Here is a 16,487-nt window from a genome sequence, read left to right on the forward strand (position 1 = left end):
CATTGAGTAAAATAGTTCTGATCTAATGTCAAAAGGAGCCTTTTGACATTGACTATAATAGTTCTGATCTCCTTCTGACTTTACTAAAAATAGTTCTGATCTAATGTCAAAATGTGCCTTTTGACATTGACTAAAATAGTTCTGATCTTATGTCAAAAAGCACCTTTTGACATTGACTAAAATAGTTTTGATCTTATGTCAAAAAACACCTTGTTACAGTCCTTTCATTATCCTGAAAATATCATGGTTTAATGATATGAGGACTACATCTTTTTTCCCCTAAACGTAATTAAATTCATCAATAATAAACTTTCACTATGAATAATTTGCATTCCATTGGTAGAAACAAAAAAATTATAAATTAAAATCAAATAAAATTGTCACCTTGAAGTATTCAATTTTCCAAGGTTCCTGTTGAAAGAGATTTAACAACAAGCAAATAATGACAATATTTAATAAAAAGTCAAAAAAGAATTTGGACAAAATATTATGGAAAGTTTAGGGTTCGAATACTCCAAAACACAAACACAAACACTTTCGATTCAAATTTCTCAAAATCTCCACAACGGAGAGAGATAGAAGAGACTTGAATCGAAATTATTTTAACAATCTCCACAACAAAGAAAGACAAATCTGGAGAAACTTGCAAGTTTCTCACGTTCTCCACAATGGAAAGAGATAGAGAGAGGGAGAGGGAAACTTGCAATATTTTCTACATCTCCCCAACGGAGAATCTCCACAACAAAGAAAGATAAATACGGAGAAAGTTGCAAGTTTCTCACGTTCTCACAACGGAGAGAGAGAGAGAGAGAGAGGAGAAAGAGAGGGTAACTTACAATGTTTTCAAGATCTCCCCAATGGAGAGAGAGAGAGAGAGAGAGAGAGAGAGAGAGATGGAGGTGGCACTCTTCGTCTTGGACTTGCAGAACAAGGAAACCCTTTCAACTGAAATTACAGACATTTTTATAAAAGAGGCGAGGATAAAATGGTAATTTCAGTCAAAATTAACAAAAGGGCATTTTCGGAATAAAAAAGTATTGGATTACTGTTTTTACCGTTTTGGTAAAATAAATTAATTCCGAAAACGGTAAATTTACCGTTTTCGGAATTAATTGCTACAGTGTACCGTTTTGATAAATATTTTCCAAAACTGTACCGTTTTGGTAATTTTTCCAATAAAAGTATTTTAAAATATAATTATTATAAAAATGCTTATTTACTAATAACCACAAAAGATTGAGTGGGCAACCCACTCAATCCGAATTGAGTTCGAGTTGAGATATTCTAACTCAAGCTTAACTCATCTTCTACATATATAGCTTGGCCCAAGTTGGTCCATCAATCGGGTTGAGTTCAAGCTAGTCCAACTAGGTTATAGCCCTAATACCTATAAACTTATTTCTCAAAAGAGTGAGGGCTTAAAGTTTGAATTACGAAAGTGCCCCTACATACCTTGAATATTTTTTTGTTTTTGTTTTCTTTCCTTTACAGATACGTGGTCTCAACATGCGTAATTGGATTGGCATATTCACTTCCCCAAATTCCCTTTGCAATGTACCATGTGAGCAGAGGAAAACCCATGATAGGAAACAATGGCCTTCTCCAGTTTAACTTCTATGGTGGCAAGGTTGGACATCTCTCCTTTAATTTTTGTCTTTGTTTTCTCTTTATCATTTTTGTCAAATCTGTTGGAAATTTAATTTCTTGGATTGGGTTGACTAGGATTGGAGTGCTATATGGTTTGGTTCGGATTTGGGCTCTACCCAACCCGCAAACAACCCAAGTTGCTTGGAAAATCATAACAATATATATTTATGGAAAAAAAAAAGAGTTTGATTTTTGGAATTTGTAAGTAGTAAGCCAATTTCAAACTGTAAGATTCGTTCTAAAAAAGAAAAACTTATTTTTCGACAATAAATTTCAACGGATCTACCTCGAGATTCATGAAATATGATCGCAAATGATTTTATTGATTTTTGATAAAAAAGAGATACATATCTCAGTGTTTCTTCTGATTAACAGTCAAATACAAAATAGTGATGACGTATGTAACTTTTCTTCTCTATGTGCTTCGCGTTTTATCAGTTGAGAAGGATGCTTTGACGATGTCTTTGCTTTGTGATTAATCTTCTGTAGAGGTTTCTATAGATCTTCTTCTCTCCGAACTTCGTGCTTTTTCGGTTGAAAATATTTTATTGGCTTCTGGAGAAGGGCTTTATGCTTAATCTTCTCTTTAGTTGGAGTCCGGATCTCTAAAGAACCTTACTTTGTCTCTAGAGGAGGGCTTGAGAGCTTCTTCTTCTCTAGAGAGAGAGCTTCTATCTTCTGAAAGAAAGTGATCTAGATCCTCTCTCGATGAGAGAGGTTCTTGTATTTATAGATTTAAAGATAATTTAGCTTTCCAATTATACCCCAACTTAAAGAGGTTTAATTGGTTTATTTCAAAGGCTAAGTTTGTCCAAATCCAATTTTAAGGATTTCATGGATCATTATTGGGCCGAACTCATTTGTTTGGGTGTAGGGCCCAATATTTAATGTGTGAATCACTTGATTTTTATTTAGATCATAGGTTTTATCTGCGAAGCCCAGATCCAAACTATATGTGTCCTGTCCCAATCAATGGCCTCAATTTAAACTTATGGGCCCAATTTTAATTTAAGGGACTTTCGTTAATTTAGAAAATGACAAGGCCCCATTTCAATTTTGATGTCTACAAATGCCCCCTCAAGGGTGCTTTGTCGAAAGTATATCGGACGATAATGTACCATTGATTCTTTAGATGAGGGTGCCACTATTAACAAATATAGATATATTTAATGCCTCCATTCTCCCATTGAGAATTTGGGTCCTCTTCCACAGTTATTAATTAACTTTATTTTGTATAGGACTTAAACTTGAAAATTATGAGTGTCGAAATTTGAAGAACATTGTGACCATGCATCTTTTACAGATTTGCTGTAGATTTAAGTATGGGACTTGGAAATTGGAATACTTTTCGGCCCATGAGTTCAGAACGAAAGTGATTATTTATGGACCTACAATATCCAACTTCATAAGGTAGTATCTCTGAGGTGCATGGGATAAACACTTAAAATATTCAAACTTCAGGAATTGTGCTCTTGATTTGCATTGGAACAATCCCCTTAAAATATCCTAATTCAAAACTTCACCCTAGTACCTTTGAGATGTATGGGATCAAACCCCCATTTTTTCATTCTCTTTGATCAACAGCACCCTTGCCTATAAAGTCTTGGTGTATTGAGATGTATGGGTTCAATCCCTCATCTCATCATTTTCTTGAACCCAACCATTTTAACACTGTTATGATGTTACATATATGGGTTTTATATTCGAGATGTATGGAATCGAGCGCTACCCACTCATATTCTCATTTTCTTTAAAACATTGACCCTTCAACCTGTATGGTGTAGATGCTTCAAGAAGAAACAGAATGTGAATCGTTCCTCCTTTGTGGAACCATCTTAATTTTTCTCCAAAAATTAGTCATCCTCGCCTCCTTTTGTTTGACCCATCTCCACGGTACCTTCGCCTTAGGGTCCATTTGAATTGGTTTATGACACTAGTCGTCTTGTATCCGTTTGGGCTACTTTAAATGGGTTTACAATGGACCCCAAATTTATTGAAAGTGAACCAAGGTTCCTTAGTAAGATTTCAATCTTACTAATTTAGTAAGCTTAGCTTACTATCTTCCTTTTTTTGCTTTCTTTTTTACCCATTTTTTCACGGCTTTGTGTAAAACATTTGAGCTTCAACAATTAACAGTTGGGGTGCCGATATAAATGGGAGTTTTAAGGAGTAAAAAGTTGGGGTGCTGATATAAGTTGTATCCATACTAAAAATCCAAAATCTCTTTCATCGTTGCTGCAAAACGTTCTTGAGAGTTCGACGAATCGAGGCTCTCTCTTTGTTCTTTGGTGAGTAACGACGGTTCTCATCGTCTCATCTCTCTCCAACCTTCTTTTCTCCTCTTCTTCTTCACGTCTCTGCCCCACAACCGTGTCCAAGAAAGACTTCTTCTTCTACAAACTGATCGAGCCGATTAGACGAATATCTTTCAATCCTTCTGCTGTTAGTGGCTGATTCTTAAAGGAATTTGCAGTAACACAACGATTCTTGGACTACTACATGCCCTCAGGTACCCTCTTCTTCTTCTCCTTCTTCTTCTTAATTTTTTTTTCTTTTTGCCCAAAACAGGGGCTGCGGCCTCTACCCACAAACGAACCGTCTGGGTTCGTTTAAATCTGATCCAAACCAAGGATAAGCGTCCGTAGATCATAAGTTGAGGACGTTGTTCAATCTATGCTGAAGAAACGATAGAAATTGGGTTATTATTATTTTATTTATTTATTTATTTTTTTTAAAAATAAGTTCAAACAGGGCGATGATCTCCTTTTTTTTTTTTTTTTAGTTGTTGAATGGAATGGTCCATTGAGGAGATCATAGAGGAGTGGAAGTAGGAATTCTATAGGTTAATCATAGAGTCAATTAAGACTATGCGATCTTGAAACAAGACGCCTTCAAATCTCCAATATTCAGTTTTTTTTTTTTTTTAACAGAGGCTCGAGATATCGCACTTGACATCTAAAAATATATACATATATCTTTCTTCTTCCTCTAGCTTTAGAGGTTCAACCTAGATGCAATCCGAGCGAAATCGGCAGCAACACATTGGTTCTTGAAGTGATACATGCATACAGGTAACATCCTCCTCCTCCTCCTTTTTTTTTTTTTTTTAATTTTATTTTCTTTTGCATTGTAGGCACCAAAATTTTGAGGAGGCCTTTACAAATTTTATAAATAAAAAAATCCTTAATTTTATTAATGGACCTCAAACCCAAATTGAGTCCATCAAATGGGAACGTGCCTCTTACAGCCTGGATTTTAGGTTTTCGCAGATAAAGCCCATGATTCAGTAAATACAAGTGATCCACACATTAAAATATTGGGCCTTACACCAAAACAAATGAGTTCGGCCCAATAATAATCCATAAAACCCTTAAAATTGGATTTGGACAAATTTAGCCTTTTAAATAAATCAATTAAACTTCTTTAAATTGGGGGTATAATTGGAAAGCTAAATTACTTTTAAGTCTATAAATACAAGAGCCTCTCTCATTGAGAGGGGATCTGGATCACTTTCTCTCAGAAGACAGAAACTCTCCCTCTAGAGAAGAAGAAGCTCTCAAGCCCTCCTCCAGAGACAAAGTAAGGTTCTTCAGAGATCCGGACTCCGACTAAAGAGAAGATCAAGCATAAAGCCCTTCTCCGGAAGCCAAGAAAACCTTCTCAACCGATAAAGCGCGAAGCCCGGAGAGAAGAAAATCTACAGAAGTCTCTACAGAAGATCAAGCACAAAGAAAAAGCCAACGTCAAAGCATCCTCCTCAGCCGATAAAGTGCGAAGCTCGGAGAGAAGAAAAGTTATATACGTCATCACTATTTTTGTACTTGACTGTTAATCAGAGGAAACACTGAGATCTGTATCCACATTTCATCAAAAATCAATAAAATCATTTGCGATTATCTTTCACGGATCTCGAGGTAGATCCGTTGAAATTTATTGTCGACAAATTTCTGGCACGCCCGGTGGGACCATCTCAACCTCTCATCTTTTAGTCAACTGCAAGAACATCACCTAAAGCATCAATGGCATCTCGCAACGTCAACGCTATCGCATCTGCCATTACTGAGAAAGGTAAGAAAATCCTTTCTTCCAATCTTGAATCTGATCAAGTTACTAGTCGCGATCATCATGTGACACGAACAAAGACAAAGACTGGTGGAATCAAGCTAATGGAGCCTCTCCAGCATCACTCCAAGAAACGTGCCACAAAAACGGCACTTACCACGAAAGAATCATAGGCGGACGTGGCAGAAGACAACTCGTCAGATTCTGGATCTGATTCGAAGTCAAGCGAGGGATCATCTAGATCTTTATCGATTACTTCTCCGTCGCAAACTCACACATCCATCAGAGCAGTGATGACAGCTGGAGCGCTAACAATGGAGGAACAAGTTACTCAGATGGCAGACACCATCAACAAGTTAACAAAAGCAATGGAAGAAAAAGATATTCAAATTGCAACTCTCGCCAGTCGTTTGGAGCAGAAAGACAAAGACAATGAGTCGAGTGCTGGACCTTCACATCCTCCAGGATTCACCCCTGAAGCATACATGGCTCCGCACGAAGAGGAACAACGAGCAGACTATTCTGGTTCACGAAAAGCTACTCGAGATCCACCACAGGGGTCTGTCGCTTCGCTTTCTGTTCAACAACTGCAAGCAATGATTACTGACACTATTCGTGCTCAGTATGGGGGCATGCCACAGTCTTCATTGGTTTACTCCAAACCTTACACTCAACGTATCGAACAAATGCGTCTTCCAGCGGGATATCAACCACCAAAATTCCAACAGTTCGAAGGAAAAGGCAATCCAAAGCAACATATTGCCCACTTCATCGAAACTTGCAACAATGGTAAAACAATTCGTTCGCTCCCTCCGCGGCAATGCGTTTGATTGGTACACTGACTTGGAACCCAACTCAATAGACAGTTGGGATCAACTTGAGAGGGTGTTCCTTGGCCGCTTTTACAACACTAAAAGAACAGTAAGTATGGTGGAGCTCGCCGCTGTCAAACAAAGGAAGGATGAACCAGTCATCGAGTACATAGAGCGATGGAGAAATCTTTCCCTCAACTGTATGGATCGACTCTCGCAATCTTCTGCTATCGAGATGTGTGTTCAGGGGATGCACTGGCAACTCCTTTACATTTTGAAAGGAATCAAACCACACACTTTTGAAGAGCTGGCTACTCGAGCCCATGATATGGAGCAGAGTATAGCTGTGCATCAGACTCCACAACCAAGCGAGCCTCGAAGGCAAGAAAAGAAGGATGGCAAGTCCTTCAAAACTAAAGAAGTCTTATCCACCACTACCAGCAAACCTGTCAAAATCACAGGTAAAAGAAGAGAAGATCAGCCACGAGCTGATTCAACACAAGAAAAAGGAAAAGCTTGGAAGACTCTCAAAGAGCTTGAGCAAAAGAGTACCCTTTTCCTGATGCTGATGTCTTGGGCATGTTCGAAGAGTTGCTGAAATTAAAGCTCATTGAACTTCCAGTGCCCAAACGACCCGAGGAAGCAGGTCGCGACAATGATCCAAGTATGGTCGCTATCACAGGGTGATCAGTCATCCGATTGAAAAATGCTTCGTTTTTAAGGAGAAGATTATGGATTTGGCACGTCAAGGGAAAATTGAACTTGACTGTGTTGAAAATGTTGCTACTTCCAACATGACCTCTGTCACTTTTGGATCTTTTGATCCAATACTCTTGACAAGTCAGTATGCTACGCAATTCCATCTCCTCAGATTACCAAAATTTTACCTAAACCATCACAACTCATGTCCGTACATTTTGATGTTGAAAAGGCCTATCCCACGCTGGGGGCAAGGCCACATCAAAGAAAATCATTCATCACTTTCCCACTTCACTCCAACAAGGACTACAATCTCATTCGGCTTCAAAATCAAAGTCAGACATCTCAGAGTCTACTTCAGTTGATGATGAAGGGTGGACAGTTGTCACTCGTCGAAAAAGACGTCCTACATATGTGCCGACTCCTTCTATTTCGAAGCCAAAGAAAAAGAAGAAAGTCAAAACCAAGTACAGGGTCAAAGAAACGAAAAGAGAGTAACAAAGAAGAAGGCTTTCCGAGTTCCGCCCGCAGACCCTGAAGATATCTTTCAACAACCTCCCCGTGTGCCGGTAACTCTTTTAGAATTCTTACCAAGGAAGCTCTTAAAGGAAGTCTGCACGGTTTCATGTCATCAAGTGGAAGCGGAGGTTCTTGAAGATGATATCGATAGTAGATCAGAAGAACATTCTGGATCTTCCTGTGATGGAGACCAGAAACTGGAGAAAGACAATAACACCTCGGAAACAGAAGATTCGCAGGTCGACTTGGATTTGTCCAGTAAATTTCAAAAAGTTTAGCTTACTTCAAAGCAAAGCTCAACTGAATCAAAGCAAGAAGTTCAACCCAACATAGATCTACCAGAAGATGGTCTGTGCATGGCCACAATCACCTTTACCGACGAGGATCTCCAATTGGGGTCTCGACCTCACAATAGGCCGCTTTATGTTACAGGTTATGTGAGGGAAACTAAAATTCAAAGAATCCTCCTGGATTGTGGTTCTGCGGTCAACATCATGCCAATTCGTACTATGAAACAGGTTGGCATCTCATCGGATCAACTTGCTCGTAGTAAGTTGATGATTCAGGGCTTCAACTTGGGAGGTCAAAGAGTGATCGGCATGATAAGAGTCAAGCTCTCTATTGCAGATTTGGAGTCAACAGCGCTATTCCACGTGATTGATTGTAAAACTTCATATCACTTGCTTCTCGGCCGACAGTGGTTGCAAGAAACTGGGGTAGTACCATCCACGCTACATCAATGTTTCAAGTATTACCAAGATGGTGTGCAGAAACGTGTAATAGCCGAAGATCAACCGTTTGACAAGGCAGAAACGTATTTTGCAGATGCGAAATTTTATTTTGAAGGGGATGTCATTCAAGAAGCAGTTCCAGTTTCGGTACCTCCTTCGAGTAAACAAAAATCTGACAAAGGAAAGCATGCTATGAATGACGTCGATAAGATTTCTCCCGGTCCTCCGCTTCAAAAAGAACGGAGTAAGAAGCAAGAACCAGAAACTCGACAAATGAAAGTGGGTCAATCAATGGTGGACGCGTCATCCACAGTTGTATTGCCAACCCCAATGCTTCGTTACGTGCCACAATCGCAACGAAAGCCAGGATAATCACCTTTCGAAGAGATTTCTTCAAAGACTAAACCTTCTGTCTCTAAAATCGAATTGGAGACGTTGAAAGAAGAGTTGACATTCCCGGTTACACCTCTCCAAAAATCTTACATAGTGAGGACACCAGTGGAAAACGTTGTCCCAACTACGTCAATTACGAAGAACCATGAAGACAACCTCGCAAAAGTAGAGTCCAAAAGTTGGTTCGGTCCTAAAACTTCAAAGTTATTCGAAATTGCTGGTTACGGAAAAGGTGAACCTGTACGATTGGGTGAACTACTACCAACTGATCAAATTCATGGTTTAACTTCAACACAAGTCAAACTCGTTCGAGTTGGAGAAAAGGTTTCATTCACACGAGCGGGGCTAGGTATACGTCAGAAGCTCTAATCAAAATTTCTAAGATGAAGACGGCTGCTTCGCAACATACTACAGTAGAAATCATTGATGAGTCTGAAGAACACCAGTTCCACGAACATCGGTCTTTGATCGAATGGGTGGCCACATCTCGACCACGTCGGTATTTTGACCGATTAGGTGCTTTAGATGATCATCATGATGTACGGATTCATAAACCTCGTGCGTCTGCTATATCTAGACTTGGTCAGAATGTTGGGGTAAAAATACGAAAGGAATCGCGACGTCGACCTAAACCAATGAATAAACATATGGAGCATAAAGATAGTAGTGGCTTGCATAGCACTATTCCATCTCGCATGAAACGACAAACGACTTTAGAAGTCTCGATATCAGATGCATTGGTTGTGAAACGACGCACCATCATCCTCACAAACCAAACGAGCAACAGCAGAACTTCAACTGTTGAAACAGACAATTCTGAAGATGTCGTTTCGGTAAATCATATTACCATCGAGGAATTTCCTGAAGAAGATTCTACGTCGTCAGATGAAGAACTCGAAAATGCTCCACCGGTCTTTGAAGAAGGCGGACAAGCCACTGTAGATGACTTAAAAGAAATAAATCTAGGGACAATTGAAGAGCCGCGACCTACGTTCGTTAGCACTCTTCTAAACCAGCATGAAGAAGTCGAGTACCTCAAGTTGCTACAAGAGTACCGAGATGTATTTGCTTGGACTTACAAAGAAATGCCAGGACTTGACCCGAAGATCGTTGTTCATCAACTCGCGTTAAACACGGAGTTCGCCCAATAAAACAGGCACAACGTCGTTTTCGACCAGAGTTGATACCACAGATTGAGACAGAGGTCAACAAGCTGATAGAAGCTAGTTCATCCGGAAGTAAAGTATCCAACATGGATTTCAAACATAGTTCCGGTAAGAAAGAAGAATGGACAAATTCGAGTATGTGTCGATTTTCGCGACTTGAATAATGCATGTCCGAAAGACGATTTTCCACTCCCAATCATAGAACTTATGGTTGATGCAACCACAGGACATGAAGCTTTGTCTTTCATGGATGGATCTTCTGGTTACAATCAAATTCGAATGTCGCCAAAAGACGAAAAGCTTACAGCCTTTCGTACCCCAAAATGTATATATTGTTACAAAGTTATGCCTTTTGGACTTAAGAATGCTGGTGCCACTTACCAGCGAGCTATGCAGAAAGCTTTGATGACATGCTACATGACAAGGTGGAATGTTACGTTGATGACCTAGTAGTAAAGTCCAGAAAAGAGAAGATCATTTACAACATCTACGTGATACCTTCGACAGATTACGACGGTACCAGCTCAAGATGAATCCATTAAAATGTGCTTTTGGAGTTACCTCGGGCAAATTTTTGGGATTCGTGGTTCGGCATCGTGGTATTGAAATCGACCGAAATAAAATTGAAGCCATTCAAAAAATGCCGGCACCAAAAAATATTCATGAACTCAAAAGTTTACAAGGTCGACTTGCCTACATTCGTAGGTTTATCTCAAACTTAGCTGGGCGTTGTCATCCCTTCAGTCGATTGATGAAGAAAGATACATCATTTGAATGGGATGAAGCTTGTGAGAATGCTCTGAAAAGCATCAAGGAGTATCTTCTCAAGCCTCCTGTTCTTTCTGCACCAATTCCTGAAAAGCCACTGATTCTCTATATTAGTGCACAAGAAATGTCACTACGAGTATTGTTGGCTCAAGAAAATGATGAAGGAAAGGAAGGTGCACTCTACTACTTGAGTTGAACTCTTGTTGGAGCAGAAGTAAACTATTCACCCATTGAGAAGACATGTTTAGCGCTCATCTTTGCCACAAAGAAACTCCGGCACTACATGTTGTCGCACACAATCCGACTCACTGCGCGAGCTGATCCACTCAAGTACATCATGACAAGGCCAGTCTTGTCGGGAAGACTAGCTAAATGGGCCCTTTTCTTATCAGAATTTGAAATTATTTACATCCCTCAAAAGGCTGTAAAAGGGCAGGCGTTAGCCGATTTTCTTGCTGATCATCCTATTCCAGCTGAATGGGAATTGTCTCACGACTTGCTCGACGAAGAAGTATTCTCTATTGATGTGCTTCCAGCTTGGAGAATGTTCTTTGATGGCGCAGCTAGAAGAGATGGAGCGGGGGCAGGTGTAATTTTTATCACTCCACAAAATGAAGTATTGCCATTCTCGTTTGTCTTGACGAAGTTATGTTCAAACAATGTTGCAGAATACCAATCTCTGATCATTGGTTTAGAACTCGGGCTAGAGATGAAGTTACACCAACTCTACGTGTATGGGGACTCACAACTCGTCATTAACCAACTCTCGACAGAGTATGATGTTCGAAAGCATGAGTTAGTGCCTTATCACTGCTATGCTGTACAACTGGTAAGACAATTCGAAGACGTCATCATTAGGCATATACCAAGAGCTGAAAACAAGCAGGCTGACGCTTTAGCTAGTCTTGCTGCAAGTTTGGCTATGCCGGAAGGAGAAACAATGAGTATCCCTATCTGCCATCGGTGGGTATTACCTCCTTTGATAGATGAAAATTGTGAGTCTCACGAAGCAAACGTTGTTGAAATAGCTGAAGTCAAAGATTGGAGACAGCCACTTATCGACTATCTACAGCACGGGAAGCTACCAGACGACCTAAAGCACAAAATCAAAATACGTCGTAGGGCACCTCGATTTTTATATTTCAATGATAAGTTATATCGTCGCTCTTTCGACGATATCTTAATGAGATGTCTCGGAGATGATGAAATCCGAGATGCTTTAGAAGAAGCACACTCTGGAGTGTGCGGTTCACATCAGTCAGGACCAAAACTCCATCACAGTCTGAAGAGGATGGGATTTTACTGGCCTACTATGGTGAAAGATTCTCTAAACCATGCAAAGAGGTGTAAAGCTTGCCAATTTCATGGAGATTACATTCGTCAACCACCGGAGCCATTGCATCCTACAATCGCATCTTGGCCCTTTGACGGGTGGGGACTTGATGTCGTTGGACCACTCCCAAAATCTTCAAGGCAACATCTCTATATCCTCGCCGCAACAGATTACTTTTCTAAGTGGGCAGAAGCAGTTCCCCTTCGAGAGGTCAAGAAAGAAACGGTTGTCGACTTCATCAAAAGTAATATCGTCTTCCGTTACGGTATTCCACGATATATCATGACACATAATGGGAAATCTTTTAGCAATGCGCTGATGGATCAATTCTGCCTGAAGTTTAACATTAAGCAGAGATGTTCTACAATGTACAACGCCGCAGCAAATGGACTCGCTGAAGCCTTTAACAAAACTCTCTGCAAGCTTCTTGAGAAGGTTGTTTCAAAATCGAAAAAAGATTGGCACGAACGAATTGGAGAAGCATTATGGGCATACAGAACCTCATACCGCACCTCCACACAAGCCACACCTTACTCATTGGTTTATGAAGTTGAAGCTGTTCTTCCTTTGGAATGTCAGATACCTTCATTAAGAATTGCAATCCAAGAAGGTTTGACCTGCGATGAGAATGCTAAGTTACGTCTGGCTGAACTTGAAGCATTGGACGAAAAAAGATTGGAGGCACAACAACGGCTAGAATGTTACCAAGCCCGGCTGTCACGTGCATTCAATAAGAAAGTTCGACCACGTTCTTTTCAAGTTGACGACTTAGTTCTCGCTGTACAACGACCAATCATCCTCTCACACCGTTCTGAAAGAAGTTTGATCCAAATGGGATGGGCCTCATGTAGTGAAAGAAGTATACACTAATGGTGCATATCTTCTTGTAACACCAGAAGGATTACGTCTTGGTCCGATCAACGGAAATTTCTCAAACGATACTATGCTTGAAAGAATCATGCTCCACAGCACGAGCCTAAACTGTTTGACAACGCTCCCCAGCACGAGCCTAAACTGTCTAGCAATGCTCATTATCGTACGAGCTTAAACTACATGATACTCCTGACCCGCATGAGTTAAAACTGTGAACGGTCCAAAAAAAAAAAAAAAGAATTGAGCTCGCTAGATTGAAAACCCGAGAGGGCGGTCTAGGCAAAACTTAGAGCATCCATCTGAACTACGTTATGGTTTGATCCCGTTTTTGGGTACGTAGGCAACCTGTAAAGTTACTTCAGGTTCAACCACATCAAAAAAATATATATATATACTCGTATAAGGAAAATGGAGAATTTTATTAATTTCAAATGAAGTGAACAATGATATAATTTCCTAAGTCCTATACAGTAAAAAATAAATAAATAAATAAAACTTAATATAAAGAAGTAAGGTTCCAAAACTTCTTCTTCAAAGACTCTCTCTCGGCTTCGCAAGCAGCTATTTCATCATCATCAATGATTGGAGCATTAGATAAGCGAGTACACTCCGCTTCAACAGTAAGTAGAGCCTCCTCCTCTTCCTGAACTTGAGTATTAAGAGATTCTTTAGAAGCAGCGACTTGTGGTAGCATTTATCTGATCTGAGTCAATTCAGTTTCTATCTCAACTTCTCGTTTAGTCAGTTCAACTTCTTTATCTTTAACTTCAGTCAGTTGCGTACGTAAACTATCCACTGATTGACGTTTTAGTTGAGCTTCCTGATCTAAGACAGATAGCTGAAGATCCCTATCATCTGCTGACAAAGATGATAAAACCTTCTCTCGTCTTGAAAGATACGCTTCTACTCCAGTTATAAGTGATTCGAAGTAGTTAGCAAAAGGCATAGGATCAGTTCTGAAAGCATCCTTGAGAGAAGAAATGATGGCAGGCATATGAAGTGATTGCCATTCTCTTAGGTTGGAAAAACCTATATTAAGCATCAACTCAACTCTAGATCGAAGGAATTCATCACGAGCTCTATGTAATGCTTGTTGAACGCATAAGTCGATGTCACTAGCATGTAGAGAAGCTTGTCGAGTTTGGGTAGAAACAGTAAGCATTCCATGTGACTTCGGAACAATCACAGATGAACCAACCAACTTATTAGAAGTAGGTAAAGCTAATGCGATAGGAGCCGTATGTGTAGTTGAAGTTGATGGAGTGCCACGAGAATTCTGATGAGGACATGAAGAAACCTCATCCCCATCACTCTTTGAGGGATCTTCAGTATCAACCAATTTTGAAAGCCCTCTACTAAAATGACTGGCATTCCAAGCATCTCCCATACCCGAGAAGACAGGGAGGATTGGAAAATCTTCTGAGGCGAACAAATCGGCAATGGAATGTATATTGGTTGATGATTCTGCGAGATCAATTAAATCAACAAAAGATTATACATTTTTTTTTTTTTTTAAAACATGAAATTTCTAAGAAAAAAAAATGTGTAAAATTACCTTTCCTAGGAGACACATCATTCTCAGCTTCAGCTTCTTGCCTATCTGGAGTCACACTCGTATCTTTAGACTCAGTCTGAACAACAGGCTTCAAAGAACCCATTGGACTTGATTTATGAACAGCTTGTTCTACATTTACCCCAACAATGTTGGCCTGTTCCATCTGAGTAGTCGCTGGGGTTGGTAATAGTTTTTTGAAACGCAATTTCAATCTAGAATCCGTAATGACATTCTGCGTTTCGTCAATATGTATATGTTCTATTCTTCTTTTTCGAGAAGGTTTTGGCGTGGCAAGCAAAGTACGACGTGCCTTACGATCTTCAAATCCTTTTCTTTCATCAAAATTAAAGTTCGAAACGGAGACACTATCTTCAAGAAGACGGAAATCAAGGGCATCCAAGTGAGGTAGTACATCTTGAACCCACCAATCCTTATAACTCTTATCAAATTGCAGGTTCATGTCTTGTACTTTTGGAGGAATAAAAAAGTTGACTCGACTTTTGGTCTGAGTCAAAGACAACCATAAACTATATAACTCTATCCCATCTACGGATCTTGTGAAAGGAATCGGAGTTCCGGGGATACGTTGACGAAAGCCTTGTTGACGAGCAAACCTGTGAGGGCTATACATTTCCACCTCACAAACATCACCATATCGAAACATAACAAATCCAGGACGACAGCTTATCATGAAAGCTTGAACTTCAGAAGGATCATCACCATCATCAGTCCGCATCCTTCTATGACCTTTTGGCTACCAAATCTCTTCCGGATACCATTTAAAATCACTAGAATCCATGGTGCTGATCAGATTCCTTGCATCTTTAGCACTATCTTCCCAATAAAAGTATGAGTTGGAAACACCAGCTGTGCGAACCAAATACGGAGGTCCAAAGTCAGCATCAATGCTACCAAATACTCCCCGAGGAAAATGAAGTCCAACCCACCCAAACAAGTAATGAAGAGGACAATAACTCGTGGAAGCACCTACAACACTCTGTGTTTTCATACCCCAATAGGTCTGAGTTAGACCCTTGTACAAACAACACAGAAGTGGAGGTACCAAACTGAAGGTAGTACCTCGAGTCATCAATGCTGCTATCTTGAAAGTACCTGGACGAATAACATCACCATTTTCACAAGGGAGAACAAAACGACACAACCACAAGGAGAGGTATGCAGCTGTCATAGCTTCATCTTCAACATTCTGATTTGCAAGAAAACCGAGCTTGATAAATGGATTTTCTCCCTCTTTACGACCCCCCTTAGCCAAAGTAACTCGAGAAGAAAAGGGTCTTTGTAATTTTGTTCTAGGATACTGACGGCCATTACGATTAATGTAGAACGATTTTGCCCTTTCTTTATACTCTACTGTCAGACGAGGATTAGAAATTCGTTCAGCTTTAACATACTAGAAATCAAGCCACTCACTGTGACTAACACAATCACTCCCTTTTTCAAGAATCAGTAAAACATATGCCTTGAACAGATACTGACAGGAAAGAGGAAGTCCTGAAACACCGTTGCAACCCATGAGTTCATTGAGACTGGGTACTACTTCTTCATAATACTCACCGGTGATAGAAAGCCCAGAAATCTTCTGCATTTCCCATAAAGAAATGCCAACTTCCCCACGACCTGTCACAAAAGTATTGGTTTCGGGACACCAAAACTCACACAAAGCCCGGTACATACCATTAGGACGACTGTACTCCTTACTAGCTGCAAATATAGCTTCACCAAGGGAAGCTGTCGACTTTCTGCTTTGTAGTTTATGGCTCACATCCAAACTCCAGTCCCAAAAATCACTGAGATATCGAATGTCGCCTCGAGGTTCAATATCCGAACCCCATCGAGTGAAACGTTGCATGATTTTCTGTGCCAAAACAGCCTGTGGACAATTACGAGTTCGATCATGATGTGGAGGAT

The 16,487-nt window shown here is 40.0% G+C and overlaps 1 protein-coding gene and 1 long non-coding RNA gene across 4 annotated transcripts in view; one reads left to right on the forward strand and one right to left on the reverse strand.

The window, feature by feature from the left end:
• The first annotated feature begins 3,822 nt into the window (after positions 1–3,822).
• Positions 3,823–16,487, forward strand: part of LOC147398095 (uncharacterized) — a 28,823-nt gene continuing 16,158 nt past the window's right edge. The window contains exons 1-2 of one of the 3 annotated variants that reach the window (XR_015179751.1): positions 3,823–4,156; positions 4,578–4,718. This is a non-coding gene — a long non-coding RNA (uncharacterized LOC147398095). The remainder of the gene's footprint in view (positions 4,157–4,577; positions 4,719–16,487) is intronic. The other 2 variants (XR_015179752.1, XR_015179750.1) reach the window with 2 other exon arrangements.
• On the reverse strand, positions 13,098–15,294 carry LOC147398096 (uncharacterized). The gene is made up of 2 exons (XM_086447231.1): positions 14,559–15,294; positions 13,098–14,467 (listed from the first exon to the last, which is right to left on the reverse strand). The coding sequence occupies exons 1-2, from the start codon at positions 15,292–15,294 to the stop codon at positions 13,698–13,700; spliced, it is 1,506 nt and encodes a 501-aa protein (XP_086303357.1). The 3' UTR covers positions 13,098–13,697.

This window comes from Akebia trifoliata, chromosome 7 (genome assembly GCF_017979445.1).
Source record: "Akebia trifoliata isolate Shusen 1 chromosome 7, ASM1797944v1, whole genome shotgun sequence".
Taxonomy (NCBI): domain Eukaryota; kingdom Viridiplantae; phylum Streptophyta; class Magnoliopsida; order Ranunculales; family Lardizabalaceae; genus Akebia; species Akebia trifoliata.

Excerpts from the sequence above, each read along its gene's own strand:
- LOC147398096 (XM_086447231.1), bottom strand. The coding sequence starts at position 15,294 with ATGCGGACTGATGATGGTGATGATCCTTCTGAAGTTCAAGCTTTCATG. Across the intron at positions 14,468-14,558 it reads TGATGTGTCTCCTAGGAAAG|AATCATCAACCAATATACAT; the intron begins GTAATTTTACAC and ends TTGATCTCGCAG.